Source organism: Stegodyphus dumicola, chromosome X1, assembly GCF_044657685.1.
Source record: "Stegodyphus dumicola isolate Sdum_Otavi_A_Nest chromosome X1, ASM4465768v1".
Lineage (NCBI taxonomy): Eukaryota > Metazoa > Arthropoda > Arachnida > Araneae > Eresidae > Stegodyphus > Stegodyphus dumicola.
This window is the reverse complement of record NC_140780.1, coordinates 240,022,960-240,046,278: the sequence shown is the minus strand read 5'-3', so window position 1 is coordinate 240,046,278 and position 23,319 is coordinate 240,022,960. Positions and strand designations below refer to the sequence as shown.

The 23,319-nt window shown below is 34.5% G+C and overlaps 1 protein-coding gene across 6 annotated transcripts in view; it reads right to left on the bottom strand.

Annotated features, from left to right (window-relative positions):
- Positions 1-253: 253 nt before the first annotated feature.
- The window catches only part of LOC118193727 (calpain-A-like), a 133,451-nt gene continuing 110,385 nt past the window's right edge, over positions 254-23,319 (bottom strand). For all 6 annotated transcript variants that reach the window (XM_085807248.1, XM_085807247.1, XM_085807249.1 and 3 more), the window contains 2 exons: positions 9,269-9,474; positions 254-468 (listed from right to left, as the gene is read on the bottom strand). In XM_085807248.1, the coding sequence (XP_085663374.1) occupies positions 459-468; positions 9,269-9,474 (216 nt within the window). In that variant the 3' untranslated portion in view covers positions 254-458. The remainder of the gene's footprint in view (positions 469-9,268; positions 9,475-23,319) is intronic.

Sequence of the window (23,319 nt, the reverse complement as noted above, 5' to 3'; positions counted from 1 at the left end):
CAAAATAATACAAATGTAAAGCGTGGGGCGCATACGCCCCACGCGGACTGAACAGGAAGTCTTCAAAAAACGGTCTGGCAGGGAACATGTTAAGGGATTCATCCATGAGATTTTCTAAGGCAAACTGGTTCGTCTTTGCGTTGCGCATGAGGAAGAACGTGAAAACGCCCATTAATACATTAATAAAAGTGTACAAAACTAGCTGGTATTAGTAATAATAATTTTAGTTTAAGAATTTGTTAAGTTCAAAATATAAATTTTTATAACATTGTTTATTTAAGAATATAAAGGAATGACATAAAAATATTGGAAATAGCTTTGGGTAGAGTCTGTCGTATCTCTTTCGAATGACTTATAATGTTAATAAAACGTGAACATTCGATGAAATTCTTTCCTTATATTATTTTTTCGAATTAAGGCAGGCAATTTCTGTATTTCTTCTTGGGTTTTTCCAGATGTCAGAGTTCCCTGGAACGAAAAAAACTATAGTTATTTATAAAATATCTTTTGTTAAAACAAGATACAAAACTTTTTTACTTAACACGTCACTTAATTTCATTCATTCCACTAATTTAGACAAGAATACTAGATGTTAGCTACTTAGATTTTTTTGGGGGGGGTTATTTGTGCTTAATAATATACTGCTGAATCACCGATACTTATAGAATAACAAGAAATAAAGGAAAACAACTAAAGGAAAATAACAAGAATTAAGAAATATATATGTTTTGGTAGGATGTTTGCTTTTTAGTTACTATACTTTCCAGAAATTCAGTAAAACAGAAACTACAAAAATTACACTGAAGTTACGTGAAACTTCAAATTTGGCCCACCAGAGATCGAGTAATAAAGTCATTGAATACTGGTACTTAGTTCGACTAGGGTTCAAATCCCAGCGAATGATTTGGTTGCGTGACAGTTTTATAGGTTTCCCCGCGTATCTCGTGAACAGGGCCGGCGCCAGAGACAATGCGGCCTCACCGGGCGGCAAAATTTTTTGAATTTAGAGGAGCATCAGGTGATACAATTTACGGATAGTAAATTTTTTTTAATTTAGGACAGGCTTTAGACAGCAGAATTTAGGGGCGGCAAAACTTTTAGAATTCTGAGAGACACGGGGCAGCAACATGCCTAGCGTCAGCCCTGATCGTGAATACTAGTCATATTTCCTAAAATGTCCTTCATGAAGGCATCCCTTTCCTTGGCGGATATCCTTATGTGTGTCATCATAATCCAACTACTGCTACTAGTAATAATAATAAACTTTAAATTCCAGTTGCTAGTCTTACCTTGGAAATAGTTGAACCCAAGCGGCGGATGAAACATTGAACGAGCGGCGGATGAAACATTGAACGAGCGGCGGATGAAACATTGAACGAGCGGCGGATGAAACACTAGTTGCTAGTGTTGGCAATCCTTCTTCAGTTTAGGTTTGGCTATTTAAATATGGCAAAGCATACAAGGGCTATATGATTAAGGCAAGAGGTTAACAACTTCTGACACGCATGTCGAACATGGTGTAAGGAACGATTTCTAGCACTCTAAACAATTTAAAAAATATGAAAAATCTTAAAATATCTGGGGTATTTATTGATTTGAAGAAATGTGTAAATACATCTCCACAAAATTATTAATATACCTCTCTAAATAGAAATATATGCCCTTAATAATTGCATAGCTTTAAATTTAAAATTCTGCAAACTACTGCGTGCTGCTGTCTGGCCACGGTTTGGTATGCTTGTTTTCAAGAAAGATAACAGAGTATGCCGTAGAGCGGCTCCTGCGAGTAGCAACAGAAGGTGATCTGATTTTCGGTCTTACAGCGAGCGTGTTTCCGTGTGCTCTGTTCATGTGTCGATTTTAGAGCGCCCAAATATCTGCTGGAAAACTCAAATTAGATGTTCGTTCTCTTCATGCTTTCTAGACGAGTACGGGATTATACAACAAAAAGATCGCACTGTTTGTCCTCTATGCTGCGAAAGTATGGTGATGCGAATATCAAGTATACAAAAACACTTGTAAACCAAACATACACAAACTCCGACAAAAAACAGGAGCCGTCAATATAGCTGCTTACAGGTATCAGAAGCAAACTAGTGTATTTATCCAAGTAATTGGTACGGAAAACAAAGCAATGTAGCAACAAATTTTTTTACTGCTTGTCTTTAAAGGAGAAGCCGCTCATAGAGAGGATTTGTTCAAGAAACACTGACAAGGTGCCTGTACTTTGTTCTATGATTTACTAAACATTATCTTGTATTTGGGAAATATGCTTCCGTCACATCAGTGAAAAAACTTGTGATAGAGATGGCAGAAAATGTATTTGAAAAACAAATCAGCTGTATGCAAAAGGTTTTTTACTTCCATTTCGCTATTGATGTAATTGTTGATGTCAATGATGCGTCGCGGTTAGCTGTAGTGGCTCGTTGTTGTGACGGCCATCTTTATAAGGAACTGTGCTGCTTGATCCCACTTCACGGTACAACTAAGGAAAAGGACATTGTTTCCGCTTTTCTGAGTTACTTCGAAAAGCAAAATATTGAAATTAAAAAAATATTTTGTGGTACCACTGATGGTTCTCCTGCTTTAATAGGCAGGGATGAGGTGAAGCTTCTTGTAGATCGTATCGGCCATCATGTTTTGAGCGTACATTGCATTATAATGAACAGAATTCGTATGCAAAGATCTACACGTGAACTGAGCGCTGTGATGGAAACTTTTGTTAAAATAGTATATTTCTTTGTGTTCTCCGCATTGACTCACAGACAGTTCACTTCATTCCGGAAAGAAACGAAGAGCTCATATGGTAATCTCCTTTTGTACAGTAATGTTCGCTGGCTTAGCCGAGATGAGGCACTGGATATATTTGCGCCATGCATGCATGCAATGAAACTGTTCCTTGATGAAAAAGATCGTTTCCCAGGACAGAGTGACGAAGGTTTCCTATGTTCCTAAGCTGTGGCTTCTCGCTGATATTACAGCACATCTCAATGTGCTAAACAAACGATTTCAAGGTAAGGGGCAAAGAGTATTAGAATTGCATGAAGTTTTCGGGAGTTCGTAACAGTAGTCATGATATGATCAGCATAAATTACAGGTAGTACAGTACGAGAACAAGACTTCCAAATTACGAGCCAATGTTTTCTTACCTCATTAGACATGACTTGATGGATTTTACGTCTAATGAATGTGATCTATTCCTCTTTGAATGGATGATTTTGAGATGGAACGATAGTATTTAAAGCATCCGAACTGTGGACGGCAGAATTTTTATAATCTTCTTGAACAGGGCAACAGTTCTACAGCAATCTTACAGTGCTATACATCTATGCCTAAAACTTTGGCGTGTTTGAAGAAGATAGCATTTGACGTCCTTTCTGCTTTCGGATCCAGCTACACATAGGATCAATTTGTTTTCGCACATGAAATATGTCTTGAACCCACACTGAGGTCGCCTGACAACTTTAGAAGCATAGACCAAGCTGAAAATGTCGAAGTACAGCAGCTAAGCAAGGATAAAAGATAAGGTCCTCATCAAGATAAGTGCTTCAACGTGCTTTTCCTCAATAAGTGTTCTATTCTTGTTAATAATTATTGATTATTTATAGGCGTTATGTTTTAGAAGCAATAACTTTATTTATTTATTTAAAAAAATTACAAATAATTGACACGTCTGAAGATTCTTCAGAACTCTACAGAAAGTTTCGGCACAGTAAATATAAAAGGTTGCCTACCCCTGGCGTAAAGAAAGGAATGCCTTCTTGGAGGACTTTCTAAGCCCTTTACCTTTCCGCGGCAGAAACCAGAAAAAGCGATTGGTAACATAACAATAGCTGAGATACGCTGAAGTGTGGAAGATTGACATATTTCTGTTTTATATTTTAGCACTAACTGCATTTTTCTGTTCTTTATTCTAATGTTATTTTAGATTGCTTACAAGTTTTAAAAAAGCTGATATATAAATTATAATAAAGGTAACTGAAATCCAATTTGTGCAAAGTTTGTGATGACTCCTCCACCCCAAGGGCGGGCTCAAGCCATTATAGGCGTTGGCCACAACTAAGGCTGGAAGCGGTTGTCACTTTAGTATGGAGTCACCTAATAAGTAGGCCACTGTTGCCTCCTATGAAGAGACAGGAAATTTACATCCATAGCCTTCTCCATGACTCGAACCCGGGCCATTCGTAACGGCATTCAGTGTCACAAACCACATTCCCGTTTGGCGGAAGTTAATGATGATATTTCTACAAATAAATTTTCCGATTTAATTTGTTTTACTTCAACATGAGGAAGACATGTGAAAAGTCTCGGCAACCTACAGAAATGGTGATGATGTAGGAAACAAATAAATAAATTACTGACTGATTATTGAGAAAAATTCTAAGGAATTTTCTCCTTTCTTTTCGTGTGTCCTCGTGGTGTTATTGGAAGCATGACCGGCTTTATCGGGAGGGCAGGAGCTCGAATTCCAGGAAAGGCATAGCTGAGTTTTCCGGTTCCGATAAATCTAATGACTCTACAAGCTTTTTTAACAAGAACTACACTTTCAAATGTGTACCACTTAAGCGAAATATAGTCAGTCTCGTCTGAATAATTAATTTTGCTTATTTAAATTATATTGATAAGTTCCATCTCAGGAATGGATAGCAACAAGTCTGCTTACAGTGGATCTGCTATCTAATATTCAGCATACTTTGAAGCGTCATCAGCAAAATGTTTCAAATATTTCAGTACAGTTTCTTACCCACGTTTTAGTTGTTAATAACTTTTTAATCGTTTAAATTATTTACTTCTTTGGTTTTGATACTTCTTTTAAAGATTATGATGCTTTTTTAATGCAAGGCAATCAGTTTTTAAGCCTTTTAACACAACATTCTGCTATGTCATTCTTCAAAGTTACTTAAACTCGGGGCCGGCTTGAGACCCCGCAGTACCCGCAATTGCGGGGGATGCAGTTTTGAAAAGGAAACCAGCAAGATGTTTCCGCGTTAGGTAATTTTTCATACATTTACTGCAAATCTGGACAATGCCTATCACAGATTACAAATTCGACTGTGTGGGAAAATGAGAGGTGAATGACAATGGATTAAGACCGCTATATAAAAAGCATAATTAAGAATTAATTAAAGTAAGTGTAATTTCTCATTAAAACGGGACTTCTCTACTTTGAATTTTCGAAATCAAAATGTTTAATTAGTAAGGCCATGACAACTTGCATGTTGGCAATTCTGTGTGCGGGAGACGTTCATTGACAACTGTGTCTTTTCTTCTGGTCTACTTAATGCCTTCCTTTGGAAAAGAACGATTGATTTCATACTTATGTTTTATTTTGCTAGAGATGACTAAAAAGGGAAGGAATCCTTTAAAAATGGAGGAATTCTGTGTTCTAAGTCGGTACCATGATCGGCTAAGTAAGTCGTAATACTATAAATTTGCATATTTTGCACATTAAAGGTAAGGGACTGTATATTTAACTAAATGAAGTACAATGAATATTTCTATATTGGACTATTGGTTAAATCGGGGCTATATGAACAGTTATATTTAATTACTTACACATCCTATATAACTCTCTATGTAAAAGTTTTTTTTTTCGGAAAAATTTTTAAATAGATGCATATTGAGTGTAGGGTTAATATTTAACGAAGTTAGGCAGTAAAGTCCTTATTCGAGGACACTTCATTATAAGTAGAAGAATTTAAATAAATTTTCTTTCTTTTCAAGTCGTGTGACGAAATTCTCCAACGAGCTGAAAACTGATACTCAGTCTGCTTTCAAGATTGTCATCTTTCAAAAGAGAAATCTTAAAAGAATGTAATAGGAAGTTTTTAGAACAGCCGCTTAATTGTTCAGCCATTGGATGTTATGCTAGTACTGGTCTATAAATTAACTGAATTGAACAAGAAATGCATAGTTATTTCAATCTTCTGTACATTTAATTTTATTCAGTCTAGTTACTATTAGGAATTAAAGATCAGATGGCTGGAAAAAAAAATGGATGCTCCAGAATTAAGAAATAGTTCTGCACAAGTGAATGTAAGAAGAAGACTTTTTTTAAAATTTATGGCGATTTTAAGTATTAATTTTAACAATCGCGTTAGTCGGCTACAATATTACCGTAGTTATCGTAAAATGAAGGACGCGAAAAAAGAGAAATAGAAACCGACAGAAAAGGAAGAATAAACTTTAGCGTATAATAATATCTCATAAAAATTCTATATTTAAAGAAATAAATTCTATATTTGCTTATAAATTTCCGATATAAATGCATGTATTTAAAGTTGTCGTTTAACGTTCCTATATGAGTGCATATTTAGAAAATACAAATTTATATTATAAGATGGATCGGTACTTTTCCGTTTTGCCGTCGAAAGCAATGAAGTCGCCAGTAATGGTACAACCGATGACAAACGGAATATCCTCGCTGGTAGCCTTTAACGCCTCATTTTCAAAACAAGTCGCAGCCATTTCTTCTCAGATTGATTTGTTTCTTTCAATACTGGCATACAATTACATAGAATTTTAACAAGATAGTTCAATTTTATGCCCTAAGGGAATTCGCGGTAATTAAGTCAATTAGGATGCAATTACACAGCTCACCTGAAGGCGAACATATAGAAAAGGCAAAGGTAAAGGGTTAAATTCATCAATTCTAATAAGAATGCACTAGCGAAGTAAAGGACTGAGGTTTTACATAATTTCTGAGTAAGCTATTCTTACGAATTGAAATAATTCTTGCATTTAAACTTGTATTACAAACTAAGATTTAACTCGAAATTAATGTAGATAATTACTAAGAGAATTAGATTTTTGTAGCGTAGTTTACGTGATGGGGTCACGTGATATGAACCGGCAAATCAGGATGTTGAAACATGAAAGCATAGTAAATTCTTAAATTAATGCCTTTTTACAAATTTATTGGCTTCTTACAAAATTTTAAACGATATTAAAATGTTTATGCCCTCAAAATAAAAAAATTCTTAAAACTAACATTTGTTAACACTTTTTATGTGTATTCTGTATATTGTCGCCAATAAAGTCTGCTTGGCGAGATTTGCGCCGGCGAAACGGAAAAGTACCTATGGATTTTTAATTATTTTTTTCACATTTTTGAGTAATTCATGCTTTTGATATCAGTTAATCATGATGTATTATTTGCATTATTTCGTTTCGTATACTCATCTACTGTCGGTCAGTAACAAAACAGTTTATTAGATTTTTAATAAATTATTCAGCTGTGACACTGAAGAAATTGATGCTAAAATTTTATATACAGTACAAATTCCGTAATCCGGACTCGTCGGGACTTCGGTGATTCCGGATTTGGGTTTTTTCACGATATTAGATCATCAGTTTAAATCTAGTAAGATAGAATGTAGAAAATATAAAATTAAAAATATCAAATCGTGATTTATAAAATAATGAAGTATCTATGATCTAAAGGATATAAAAATTTACCAAAAAAATTAATATTTATTTGTTTACCTTATTAAACATTTCTTTCAATGTAAGTTGTTTAAGTTGCTTTATTTTTTGTGCTAATACTTTCTCTTTAATTCTGTAGACAGACATAATCTTTTGTTTAATTACACTGCTGAAGTCCTGTAACTGCTGTTTCGAGAATTCCGACTAATAGCTGTCAACTAGGAGTAATATCATAAGCTAAGAGTATATTATGCGTTTCTAATGCTAGATATTACTGCGAATGCTTGTATTCATGCTTAGAAGATCCGAGAATTCCAAGAGAGTGTTTAACAAATTTTAATAAAAATCACACTGAGTTTTGGAATGGAACTACTCAATCCAATCTTAAAATTCACCATGGTTATGTATTTAAAAGAATATTTTTCTTTCTTAATTTTTTGTTAAATTTATTTATTTATTTATTATTAATGTAAGACAGAGAAACAATCTCTTGCTCTGCCGGGCTAAATTGTATCATTCGACCAAAATAGTTCCTCAAAAATGTATTGTATCAAAACAGAAACTATAATACCATTTTTCTGGAACATAATGATATACTAGACCAGCGCAGATCTTATTATCATGTGCTCGCGCATTAAATACACTTTATGCAAAAAGTCAAGGTTTGTTCTAGCTCTTTCTAAAAATTACCCTTGCATTTTTTTAAAAATTATAATATGGAAGCTTGAAGCTGAACTTCAAACTTAAATCGTAAAATCAAATAAAATCGATCTGCAAGTTATAATTACTGAATTCGTATTTCAGTTGAGCTTCAAAATTTGAAAGCTGTGCCCTTTAGTACAGATATTCAAACCAAACAGAATCATTGCACATTTATTTGTTATTATGCGCTCATGCGAACATTTTGGTGTACTTATGATATTATTTAAATGAATTCATTTGCTAAAATTGAAATATGAAACATTTTTAAAATCTGTCACCAGCCCCAAATTTTTTAAGTACTGTTCTGTCTGTAATTTTTCAATTTGAAAGCTGAGAATTCTAGATTTTCTTGTACAGATGTTACCGTGAAAGACCGAAATTGACCGAATCGACTTTCACCGGAGAATGTCAACATTCACCAAATACGTCGGTGTAAGATCGAATATTGCATTACATTCTTGTACATTCGGACCCTCACCGGTGTATGTCGACAGTTACAGATATGCTCTGGTGTAGGTCGAAAAGAGAGGTCATAAAGTGTCATAATAGTTTAAGTTGTTGCAATAAATAAGATTTGAATCACATAATTTAGTAAGTTTTTTTATTACTATTATTTTATTTTCTCATTTAGAACGTACTGTATAATTAAGTAAGTTTTTAACTTCTATTATTTTCTTTTCTCATTTTGAATGTACTGTGTGTTTTAAGTTCCTATATCTTAAGTTCTTATTTTAAGTCTCAAGTGCGTTTCGGACATACACCAAGCGACTATGTGAATGTTGACTTTCACCGGTGAAGGTCGATATTCTCCAGATTTCGGTGTTTCACCGTAACACATGTACAAAACGCGAGAAGAAACCTGTTTCGAGTGTTATCGGTTTTCATTAAATAAGCACTTTATTTTCCACCTGCAACACTACATCTTGCACAGTAAGTGATAGCAGTAATAACAACAGCATTTTCATAAAGTTGAACCAAATTCCTAGTGAAGACTTTGAATTTTTTGTTTCATTTGTTATAATTTTTACCTCGTTTTCTTATTTGTAAACCATTTCACTGTGTAAAATATTCAACCTCACTATAATATCAGGTATATAAAAAGAGTTTAACATTTCCGTGAAATGAAATTATTATTATTCACCTTAACGATGCTTGAGTGTCTGCATACACACGAATGTAAAATGATCCAGGAGAATTTGGCTCAAATGTTGCAGGAACAATTACGTAATTTCCCGGCGGTATTTCAAACCTGCCAAATACTTCTCTGTAATTGACATACGGACCTGAGCTTCCCACTTCTTCTATTTCGCGGAAATTCTTCAGAGTTTGCCTTACAGATTCTCTTACCTGAAAATAAATGTTTTTCATAAAGATTTGCATCTATTAATTGGGAAGAGAAAAGAAAAGCAAAGACAGAGATGAGGGAAAGATGAATTAAAAAAAAAAAAAAGAAAGCATTCTAATCTTAAAACCTTAAAACCGGCTTTAGATGTATTCGTAAAGGGAAACTTTAGAGTTTTCGTGCAATCGTTTATGCATTTGTTGTATGAAGATTGTTAAATTTAGTAATAAAATATAAACATTACGAAGGGAAATAAATGTGTCTTGTAAAATCACTGTGCCTCGTTCTAAAAAGAAAGCAAATTTTCGTTTCTGCACACACACACACACACACACACACACAAAAAAAAAAAAAAAAAAAAAAAAAGTGCACCTGTTTTTTTCCCATAACTGCTTTATGTTGGACAGCTGTACGATATAAAGCAATATAATGGACAATATCTGCAGACTTTGAAACACAAAATATGTCAGATTATTTATGCTATGTTAACATGCAAAAACATTCTTACGTGTATTATAAATAGCATCGAAACTCGTAGTTTAGAGTTAAAATATAATCAAAGACGTAACAGCATGAATGATGATACTCTACATCAACACATAAATACTGTTTATTCAATCATTTAAACCGTTGAGTTACATGCTAGAAAATTCTAGGCCAGTGGTTCCTAATTTGTGCTTCACGGAGTCCTAAGGACTCCACGTGTACTTCCCAGCGGTTCCATGGTCGCTCCAGGAAAATGAAATAAATACAGACTGATGAAATTAAAGAATAAGAAACAAAAAAGTAGAATAAAAATCAAGAAGTAAGAATAAAACTATAAAAACTAGATTTTACTTCCTGGACGAGAATTTGCCAAGTTCAGTTTCGTATCTCTTCTCGCATGATGCAATGCGTGATGTAATAGCTTTGTTTATAACACAAACCATGTGAATACGGATGTGTTGGATATCTTACCACGTTCTTCCTCTCACGCCTTAAATAATACACTGCTGGTCATTAAAATAGCTATACCATTCAGGCGGCACACAACAAATGTGAAATTTGCATGTAAGGTACTATATGCTGAGACATGCAGATTATTAGCATTTTAGCGCATGCGCACAAAGCAGGTATGACTAACGCCATCTACATTGTTTCTAAATAGGAAGACTGCACATCGGGTTCCTTTGGCATTCGACCGCGTCTGGCATAAGGGGCTTATTTATAAACTTATAAATCTCCCTATGGATAGAGAGCTGATTCAGCTAATTATGTTTTTCATCACTAATAGGAAATTCACTGTGGCTATTGGAAACTACTTCTCCAGTTTACGCACCATGAATGCAGGCGTCCCACAGGGGTCCATTTCAGGGCCCATCCTGTATTTATTTTATGTTCATGACTTCTCTAGGGCTCACATTAATAGAAATCACCTTCTTGGGTTCGGACGATACGGCCGTAAAGTCCGCAAACGCACACCATGCAATCAAGAAGTTACAGGAGCTTCTGCCAGAGGTAGAAAAGGGGTGTACGACGTGGAGGATTGCTATTTATGTCAGCAAGCCGCAATTATTGATGATAAGGAGGAAAAATACACAGTTGAATATTAATAGCAAGCTCCTCTTATTCTCTGAAAAGATTCCTAGAGTCAGTAAGACGAAATATTTAGGAGTAATGCTAAATGAAAGATTAAAATGGGATAGATCATATTACAGAGGTCAGAAGAAAAGTTTTCACTCTTGTAAATAGTCTCACCCCTATATTGGGTAATTATTCTAGGTTAGACCTCAGGAAAAAGAGGCTAGTATATATCACGGCAATTAGGCCATTGATGACCTATGCGTCACCTGCCTGGTACACGGCTACCAAGGAGGATATAAAAAGACTTCAAATTATCCAAAACAAAGTCTTAAGGCTTATCGCCCATGCTCACGTTTTTGTGAGCAATGCTACATTGCATAATGACTTATAACTGGACACTGTAGAAGAGCACCTGAATAAGATTAACAAGAAATTCTTCACGAAAGCCCTGAACTGTCACCATGTGAGTAATTTTGATATCTTTACCTACGAAATATTGAATGAGGACTCCAAACTGCACCCACTTGCGGCCCACCTTATAAGGGACCCGAACTTTCCCACCTAGTGCCCACTTGTAAATAATGTACATAGTGTGTTTATTAGCATTCTTAATTTTATATCTTACTCATTTATTGTACTGTGTATTTCTTAATTTCACTAGTTTTATTCACATCTGTTACTCTCATTTTATGACTCCCACTTAGTCACGCCTTTGCTGGGCCTGTTACTTGTTAGTGAGCTCTTGCGTTGCTGGTCTTTCTATCCTTTATCCGTCTTTGCTCCTCCTTACGGCAGACATTATGTGAAGATAGTTCTATGTTACTGCACCCATCTGGCATAAATTTGATTGAGCTAGATAAATTACTGATCTCAGTGGTATTCTGGTTATAAGTTATCAGTCAGTCAGTCGGGTTCCTTTCAGATGTCACCACCCGCTCACGTGACCATAGTCACTTCCCTTTCCATATATTCGACTGCTCGTCTTAGACGCAGCTCGTGTGTTAGTTTACCTCAAGGCCAGCTCTGGAAAGCCACTTCAATACAGCCAGAACACGTCGTGTAATACTTGCACAACAATCACGGCATATGTACGGTAGTTGGCGTTGGAGAGCGGGTTTCTCATTGGCTTATTTTGAATGATGCAGCGTTGTTGTTCAGTTGCTGTGATTCATTTTCTGCGCCAAATTTCAGCGAATATCGAGTGTTGATCCCCTTTACTGCACTAGGAAAGTGCTATCGTGTCTTAATCAGCGGAAGGAAAGCGTTTATTTTTGAAATAGCAGTTGTTATCAAAAACAGAGTCTAGCTACAAATTACACATGCTTTTCTTAATTGTAAATGTTGATTAAAAGCAGAGTATCCCCCAAGCTATCAATTCAGTTGCTAGTCAGAAAGTTCTTTTTTCCCCAGATTTTATATATATGAAAAAAGCTCTTCCTGCAGGAAGTGAACTTTAGCGGAATAAAGATTTTCTCTTCACTCTTTTCTATAATTGAGCTTGGATTTTCACATGACTTAAACTATGAATCTGGACTCTGAATGAAACAAAAATATGCAGTACAGTAATACAAATCAGACGAACAATATCCGTTTACATACACATATATTGATTGAAGAAACGTTTATGGATGAATTTCATGTTAAAATTTCATCATTAAACAATTTACAGAAAAAAGTTCACTCTTTAGTGACATAGTCAATAAAACAGCTGTCTGCATTTTAAATCCGAGGGTGTATCTTGATTACTTAAACAGACTTCACATTCTGCAAGAAGAATATTATTAGAAACTTAGAGAATTTGACTATTTTGAAATAATTGTAAAAATATAGAAAAATTTACGAGCCTGACTCTTAAGTATTATATGATGCTCACAGTGACCTTAAACCAGCCATGAGACCTGTCAAAAGAATAAAAACAACGGAAAGCGCTGCTTCTCTGGTTGCTTCAAATTCCGTTTACATACAGTATATTAATTGCAGTATATTAATTGAAGATAAAGACTGTATGATAACTAAGGATCAACAACCGCCAACTACGAAACAACCAAAGTGCTACAAATAAGGCTACTACCAAAACAGATGCGTCTCTCAAAACAAACTGATGAATTATCACAAAATGAGATGAACCGGAATAGCGCTCTCATATAGCTAAGAAAAACTGCTCAATCTACAACAAATAAAAAGAAATATGTGCCACCAATCTATGCGGACAGTCTTCCAAATGCAAATAAATTTCTTCTCGAATTAAATAACCTACATGGAACTAAAGCAACTAGAAATTTAACAGGCAATAAAGTAAACATTTTTCCGCCAGACACAAACGTCTAGAGTCTCGGCTAATTCCATTAATTGATTCGGAAAGAAACTACCTGCATATTCTTTTGAACTAAGAAAAATAAACTACTTAAATTAGTAATCCATGTACTCTCTGTGTCTACGAACAAAGAAGAAATCATCTCCGAACTTACTAACGAAGTGTTCCAACCTCTATTCTTAATTTATCTTCGATACGCTGAAGAAAATAAAATGATTTAGAAAGTCTATCCTGTTGGCTACCTGAATTTTGAAATGTGAGCTCTACGCAGACGTCCCGGCCCGGCGGAGTGCTTCAGTTGCCATAGGTTTTTCACAGTTCGCTCTATTGCACCCTAAAAGCAAGATGCGTCCGCTGTGAATTAGATCACACTAGGAAGAAGAGCCCTTTGGATAAAACAGAACTTGCGAAATGCACCCTATTCTCCGAACCGCATCCGGCCAACTATTCCAGGTGCCCCAAAAATGCGCGTGATTATCTGATAATAAGCACTCTGTTAAAGCTCCTCAGACTAAAATTTAAATTCTTGGACGTAGCAGCAGCAATCAATCATCAACTCCATGGAACTCTCCTACTCTTCCAAGAACTAAACTTATATCTTTTCAGCAGACTACAAATTTTTCTATAGAAAGTATGGATATTACAAACGTTTCAAAAACTTTCGCCATTATAACTGACGGAATGAAAAAACTGAAAATTTAGTGTCTAACTGCAGAAATTCTCCGTAATGGACTGAACTCATGAACAATATTAGTAAATATATTTAATTTGTAAAGTTATTAATTGAAACTAACCAGTTATTCATAATTTCATCCTTGCACCAGGTCACAAATCAGTTAGATAGTAAACTGAGGTTTGTGAGAGAGAGCGTGCTTTTGCCTTTCGCAGTCACGTTATGTTAGTTTTGCCAGCTCTAATAAATTTCTAATTATTCGGTTTTGCGTTATCGTAGCCGGCCCTTTAATTTGTTACGCCGGTAGAATTATTGAGCCAGCTTTGATTTAAATATAATTGTATAGTCTGACTATCAGTCTACGTTGTAAATTGAAAGTTACCCTTTAGTTGCATCACCACGAGGGGTGGTTCATATTGTTAACACATGAACTGCACTGATGTTCTGATTTCTGTCTAATAGAAAAGGTTATTAAAACCTTTCCATGGCTTCTAGTTACTTAGACAGAGCAATATTTCCCTTCACTTAATGGTTCTTGTTCAAATACAACCCTATAAGTTCTACCAATAATAACATTAAGAGAAGTGTTGTGATCCCTTCATGGAATGCCAATGATCTGCTTAAAAAGAAGGACGAACTTGAAAGTTGGGCTGAGGACTGATTCCGATATCATCTTCATTCGAAAACTCATCTTAAGCCCTCGTCCAAAGTGCTGTTGCCCAATTATGTGGTCTGCCTCACGGATAGACCAATAGGAAGAAGAGAGGATACTCTCATATTCATCAAAAAGCAGGCAAAAGCAAGTAAGAATGTTTCACCGGCACATTCTTTATACAACTTCGTTTCAGCACACAGTTGCCACTTTCACTCATGATCACATACAGACAACTGTGGCAAATATCCCCATTTTCCCCAATAAAACCATTGACTTTTGCGAACTTGATAGAATCTTTCACATTAACCCTTGTACAATACCAGAGAGATACTGTTGACTCTTGACTGTTGAAAGAGAATGGGGCACCATCTACCATATGTTAGTCTATTTTGCCCCACGTCCTCACCTATCAAATGGGCAAGTGGTCACAGTAAGCGAGCAAAGGAGCGAGAGCTTCATCTACAATTGTAAATCCATTGTTCATCAGACAGCAGGCAGCTGTAATGCATATCAAATGTACACTGCTCAAAAAAAAAAAAAAAAAAAAAAAAAAAAAAAAAAAATGGGACAGTGCTATATCTCCCGTTCTACTGGGCCGATTGACAAAATTCAACCTGCGTTTTTCATGTCTCGAAAGCGCGACTTAGGATATATATTAGATTTATATATAGCACTATTCTAACATAGGTATTTTGACACAAAATCGGACTTTTTCTGAAATAACATACCAATTTTTTTCCATATTTCGATTCTACTACTCAAATTATGCCAGAATACCAAGTTTTGTAAAAATCGTACGAGTAGTTTTTAAAATATTAGCTGTCAAATTTTTAGCTCCAAAATGTTAATAGAATTTGGCAAATATTTATTAATATCTCTTTTTTTATTAAACTTTTTTGATTTTTTCTCTCACATTTCGAAATTTAGGTTCATTCCAAATAAAATTTACCCATTTTTTGTGTTTTATTTTTAAAATTTCTATTTTAAAATAATTTTTATAAATTTTTAGAAAAAAATTTTGAATTATAACCTATAAAATTTTTACCATCATCTTAAAGTAGGTGTATTTTTAAGCATATCTGCAAAAAATTAGGCTTTTTTGTTCAAAATTTTCTAAGATATACACGAATTTACATATTTTCGAGTTTTGAAATTTGGCATCTTTTTTTGAGCGATAATAACGCCAAATGTGGTCTATGGATTTTTGTTACACTGAATTGCCACAGCTATTTTTAACCTTAAATTTCAAGTAAAATTTTACGGAGAATTAATTACATGACATTTTTTTCCCTCAATGATGCATAATAAATATTTATTAATACTATATTTAAAGCTATTTTTTAAAATTATATATGATATTATTCAAATTTTTAACTATTTTTTTTAAATTTCTCTATATCTTTTAAAAAAAATAAGAGTAAATTTTTGTATGAGTAAATTTTTACCTTCGGCGTTTTATCGTCTGCTGCTTTACTTCGTTTAAATCGAATTGTCTAAAACTGAGAATTTTTGTTTGATGTTTATTTGAATTTTATGACAGAAACTGCATAATTTATTTCTAAAAACAAACTGTTGCTTTTGAAGTGGCTGAAAGAGCGGCTGATACATATTTTTAAAGCACAGTATATTTTTATAGAAACATAAGATTTAGAATAATCATTTTTATAAAAGTCAAATTATGATATAAACATACAACCCTCTAGAGACTGAATTAATGGAAGTTCGGTGGTTGTGTAGAAATGATCTGCAGCTACTTAATGGCTGGATAAGTCAGCAGATTCTGTGAACAAGTAAGAATAATATAAACGACACCCAATATTCTGGATTCAATTAACAACGAGGATACTATGTTTATTAAATGAATTCAAGAAGTTTTAAAACATAAAAAATCAACTCATTTTTTTATCTTAAAATGTATTTTTGTGCGTAGCGTATTTTCATTATATTTTTAAAATTCTAATTTAGAATGTAATTGTCAAGAACTGAATCCTAATCATTAGTAATATAATAAGTAATTATTACGGTTATTAATAAATCCTTCTTATAAATTGCAAATATTGCACACGTTATTATTTATTTACACTTCAATTCTAGCCGTCAGCTCTAGTAGAAGTTACAAATCAATTACATTTAATTAAAGATTGGATTGGATTGGATTGGATTATTTAATTATCGCAAAGCACACGAGGGTTATCTGCCTAAAGGGAGGGATTCCTTCGTGGAGGACTTTCTAAGGGAAACTGGCTCGTATACACGTTACACATGGGGAAAACCATGAAAACGCCCATGCAGCCAGTCCGTTCGCGGGATTCGAACCTCGGACCGAACTACCAGTGTTCAGCGTCTTTACCGCTCGGCCGCTGGTGAGCTATTTAATTAAGGAACGACCATCTAAGTTTAAAAACAGCGTACCGTAGCAGGCATTCAATTATTGGCGCCGCATCTTTCATGTTACTCCCGATTGGCAAGCTACATGATTTTTAATGCGTATTCGGGTTTTGCTAGTAACTTCACTTGGAAATCGCGCTTAAACTAGGTTAGTTGGTTATTTGAACATAGAAAGAACATGGGAGCTATTTGATTAAGATGCTTTCATAGAGAACCTTTGTAAAGAGAACCTAGAAAACTACGAAAACCAACCATGCAGCCTGGGTTAGACTTCGCAACAAACAATTAGTATTTAACAATCTTCAAATGCTAGGCAACTGGTGAGGCTCCAATTTAATATTTTATTTCTAAATATTTAAAATATTGTTGTATTGTTAGACACAAAAAGCAGAATTTAAGTTTTGTTAACTCGTTAGTAAACTACCAAGCCGTAGTGCAAATGAATATTCAATTGTTTTTGCAATAATTGTATTCACTTAATATTCTTGGAATATGAGCTAAAGAAGGAACGTTCTCGGAAGATTAAAGAAGTGTTTAAATCCAGTGATATTAGGTTTATCTTACAAGCTCAGGATCAAAACGATTCTGCAATTGCCCGAGTAGTTGACTTGTAAATGACTGTGAATTAAGCAGATGACTTTTAATCTTACGTTTTCAGTCAGAAAACCTATTCCGAATGTTTTGTATTGCATGACAATGCATCTTTTCATTATTCAATAACCAGTCGGAGAACCGCTTGTGTTCGGAAAATAAGCATGTATACTCAACCGTCCTGCATGTTCTTCAAATTTGTCTTCTTGTGATTTTTTTCTTTCCCAAAAACTAAAGTTGCCTCTCAAAGGAAAGTTTTTTGACATTGAAGAGACAAAAGGAGTATGACATCTACTTTTAGAGGCATGTCAAAAACAGATCTCTACAAGCCTTCTCTTCCATTACATGTTGTGCAATCAGACAAAAAGTTGCATCAGCGTAAATTTTATAATCTATTTTTATTCCACTCTGATTACTTTACAGATTTATATACAGTGAATATATACTAAATCTTTTACTTTAGCTTAAGTAATTCGGAAGTTTTGACGGAATTGTTGTCGGAACTAGGACTTAGAAGATAAGTTAAATTAAATATTTCGATAATCCAATAAATTCAAGGTCGAAGTTTCAATATTTTATTTTCGGAGGGAGGGGAAATTTTTTCAGTTTTGGTCCATTATCCTAAGTATATTTGCTTTGATTCTTTGTTTTTTCCATAAAAGCGAAAAATTTACGCTTGGTATACATATAACGCATAGCTTCAAATTAAAATTTAATAATATACAGAGTGGTTATAATTAAAGTTCCACAGCGAAACGGTCATAAAAGGAAAACTACTGGATCAAATGTTATCCAACTTGGTAATCGTGTAAAGGAAGTCATGGGAATTTATTTTCCGCGAAAAAAAGGAAGTTGGAAACCTCACCACCAGGGGGAAAATGGGGCTGTATGCAATATTGTTAAACGAAATATGGGTCGGAATCTAACTTAACCTTTTGTTACACGGGTTTAACATGTTGCATACCCTTAAGAAACTTTGAAGTAGGCAAATTACCATTTAAAAGCGTTGAATTCGATAAAAGTCGAGTGCGCCATCCGTGTAAGTGAGAAATTCGTCCGTGAAAACCACGAATTAGCGATTAGAAAATGTGAGATCGCAAATCACTCGCACAAGTGCGTATAATCTGGAAATCGTTTTCTTACAAATCGCTAATTTGTAATTTTTGAAGCCTAAATTCGGCACTAAAACATGAAGATACTCATTCAAAACGCTTTTAATCGATTTGGGCCAAAGAAATCCCTCATGTTATCTATCTAGTTCCATTGCATTCTACTACTGCATTCGATTGCATAGCAGTCATTCCACACCGTTTAGTGTTGAATGACAGCTAGTTTTATAACTGAACCATTTTTCTCTGAAGAGCAGGCGACAGCTGGACCACTGTGATTGCAGCTCACTTAGAGTCAATGTTAAAATGTTTCGTGATACATGAAATGCATGGAACTGCAGTAACATGGCATTTTAGATACTACGATTTTTATGCAGGGCTGGGCCTCACCTCACGTGTGTCGCACAGTTACTTAGGAAACATTTCACGACTGAACATCTTATAGGCCGACAATTCCCCTCTTCCCACCAGACCTCAATCTCTGTGACTTTTGGCTATGGGGTTATCTCAAAAGCACTGTTTATGGTGATATTCTAAAGAATTTGCAGAAATGAAAAATGTCCGTAACATTCCTCCTGATATGCTAAGAACTGCTGTTAAGAATGCAGTAACAGGATTTAACTTGCTCTCGGAAAATGCTGGACGCTACATTGAACATGCTTTGTAACATATTTCGGAAACTATTAAACACATTTTAAACAGATGTTTTCATGTCTTATTTCATTTACCAATATTGTATACAGCGCCATTTATCCACTGGTGGTGAGTTTTTGAACTCTCTTTTTTTCCCGCGGAAAATAAATTGCCATAACCTCCTTTACACGATTCCCAAGTTTGATAACATTTGGTCCAGTAGTTTTCCTTTTATGACCATTTCAAATTGGAACTTTAATTATAACCACCATGTAAATTAAACTTTAAAAGTCTGACAGTTTAGTTCAAGTCCCAGCTTTAAAAATATATATATTTAAGTATAATATTTTATATTAATCCTCTTAGAAAGAATGTTTTAAGAAGCTAATTTTTCTCTCGCGTTATAGATTGTATAAAAAAACATGATCTTAAATATGATTTAGATAGTTTCAGCCGATATAAGAATCGGGTTACTCGGTGGTACAGAATAAGCCCTGCTGGACTGTTATTTCTTTGTCATTTAGCAAAAATCTTTTAATTAAAATATTTATGCTTTGGACTTTGCTCTATACTTTGTTTATAGTTAAAATGTCTAGAAAATGAAAAGCTGTCTTCAGCTGAAACGCAGTTGATGCAATTGATATTTTAAAAAAATTGACAAGAATGCAAAATTTATGGAAGTCTAGGAATCGAAAAATCTTAATTTTTTTGTGTGAGCACTGAAAATAACTGTAGAAGGAAAGAAGAAAATTAGGGAGAAAAGTAAGCAAAAATTTGCAGGGAAATTTGGCTGTCAGACATACCAAGATGTTTCAAAAAGTTGGACGCTTTTGAATATACCTTCAGGATACTTCAAAGAATTTAGGTGTTCAAAGAGAAAACACTTGGACGTGTACACCACCACCACCAAATACCATCAATTGAGCTTGTGTTAACAGAAAAGACAAAAACGATATCATTACAGATTAAAGTGAAGAGCGACTGGTTGTAGACTATATGGTTGTATAAATTTAAATTACGTTATAGAACATCATATCGTATCATAAATGGAGAATCCCATGATTTTCTCAGTCGAATTATTTGAAGATTCAGGAGTTTATCCAGTGATGTATGTGGATGTCACCTAAAGACGCTTTTTTTCCTCCTGATGAAACAGCGGCTGAGCGGTAAATCGCTGAACACTGGTAGTTCGGTCCGAGGTTCGAATCCCGCGAACGGGCTGTCTGCATGGGCGTTTTCGTGGTTTTCCCCATATGTAACGTGTATGCGAGCCAGTTTCCCTTAGAAAGTCCTCCCACGAAGGCATCCCTTCCCTTAGGCATAATTAAATAAACCAAAACCTCTTGATGAAACCAGACTTTCCTTTCATCTCATACCTTCAAAATGTTTAGCCTCTAAAGACTGATAAAGGCTCTGACCAAATACTTCGTGATGAACTTTCTAAGAGAAACCAGCTAGCATACACGGTACACATGAGAAAATCCACGAAAACGCCCGTGTAACCAGCCCGTTTACCGGGATTCGAACCCCGGAGTGAACTACCAGTGTTCAACGATTCTCTACCGCTCGGCTGTGTGTGGGCCTTTATGAAATGGAAGGCGATAACTTTATTTAAAATGATTGTCAGAAATACCAAGATTATTTCGAAAAGTTGGATACTTTTTAATATACTTGCAGAATGCCTAAAGAAAAAGAGCAAGAATAAAGTAGAATGCCTGAAGAAAAAGAAAAGAAAAAATAAATTTTTGCGTAAAATTTAATATTTCTACTTTTTTTTTAATTTAAAACTTTTTAATCTTATGATATTTGATTCTTGCGATTTCAAAAAATAAAATATTTGACTAAAATATGAATAACATTTTAAGAAACCAAATGTAGGATAAAACTGTGTAAAGCAATGGGCACAATGATTAAACTGTTTAAAGCAGTGTATGCAAGTCATCCTATGTTAAAATGTCCGTTATACACTCTTATTTATATATTTCTTTTCTGAACGGAACATTGAAAGGCGTGTTAACTGTGCTTTACTGTAATTTCTCTTTTAATATATGCAGTTTTCAAATGCATCATAGTCTGGGTTACAAAATATTCTTCGGAAAGAAACGCAATTTAAATAAATAAAATAAAATTCTGGAAAATTTATATTAATAAATATATTTAAAATGCTCAGTTCGAAGGAATAAATAGAAAATTTTAAAACAATTATCTGAAGAGGCAATGCAACACAAACAATTAAAATAAAAGTATAAAAATTTAAAAATTTCCTAAAATAATAACTATGACAAATAAATATATATAAAGAAAACTATTTGAAAAAAAAAAAATAAACGCTGCATCGTTATTGACGCAGTTTGAATAGGTAAATAGAAATTTTTAAAACAGTTATTCGAAGAAAAAAAGGCAACTAATTAACAATTAAAATGAAATTCGAAAAAGAAAAAATTACAATAATAACAGTTATAATAAAAAATATATAAAGAATATTATTTGGAAAAAAGAATGATGGTGACTTTTTTTCCTCTCACGGGAAAAGAAACAAGGTTGCCATATATTAAGACGTTCGCCAAGTGAACTATTCTTGGCGCAAACTGAACAAAAGGTGCCAACATAAATTTGTGAATTTCTCCGTAAATTTCGCTCCAAATTTTACAAAATTTCATATTTAGGCGTAATTTGAGCCGTAGAATCGAAATATGTAAAAAAATTGGTATGTTATTTCAGAAACGATTCCGATTTTGTGTCAAAATACCTATGTTAGAATAGTGCTATATATAAATCTAATATATATCCTAAGTCGAGCTTTCGAGACATGAAGAACGCAATTTGAATTTTGTCAATCGGCCCAGTAGAACGCGAGATATAGCACTGTCACATTTTTTTTTTTTTTTTTTTTTTTTTTTTTTTTTTAGCAGTGTACATTAGCATGTAGAGACATTTGGGATTTTTTTAGAAGCAGGAGAAATGAAAAATTAGCAACGCCTTCGCTGGGAATCGAACCACCGACCTCTGGTTACGCGGCCAGTGTGCAGACCACCACATCACGAAAGCATGGCAAGAAGGCAGGAGAAATACCTTAAAATCATATTATCCGCTTAGGAAGTACTATTATGCTACAAGATAAATGCCGCTGTAAATTGTCATGTCCTGAGTCATTTTATTACGCAGAGCAACACAGTTCTTCGTGCTGGGAGAGTGTATCCATTAGCTTTCTAGTTTTTTTTTAAAATGATATTCCTTAATTAATTTATAAGCTGAATACTTGCAGACTGTGGTTTGTAAATTTTATATGCAGCCCTTCTGTTATCTGGACAGCTTGTTATGTAGTGACCTTAAACCAGCCAAGAGACCTGTGCTCGGAGTTGTCTTACTCGCCGCATAAGCAAATATCAGTGTTTGAAATCCCAAATATGTGAAAATATAAGGTCCTAAGTCCGCTGATGATGCGTGTTAGTTGTGGAATAAATGTCTTTGGGTGTACATTTACTTTTGGAATAGGATAATGTATACGTCTTTCTTATTGTAAGGTGTTCTATTCTTCTTTCTACAGAGCTTCGTTGTTGAGTTTATGTTTTAGACATGAACATGGTAGTGGAATGTTTTGAATGTTAGCGTTGCTGTTACTGGCAGCTTGCTTTGTAAGCTTATAGGCGATTTCGTTCCTGTTTTCTCTACAGGTACTTTTGTGCAACGAAGATTGGTGTGATGTCGCTGTAGTCTTTGTAGGTCGTGCTGAATTTCGCTTATAATTAGTGATGTACGGGTACTGTTGACGATGGCGAACAAGATGGACACACTGGCTGTGTTAAATGCATGGAAAATGTATGTTTTCTGCAGCTATTATTTGAGTGCTTTTGCTATCGCTGTTGTCTCTGCTCGGAAAATGGGTTATTGTGAAGGTTGCGATGTCCTTTCTACTGGTGGTAA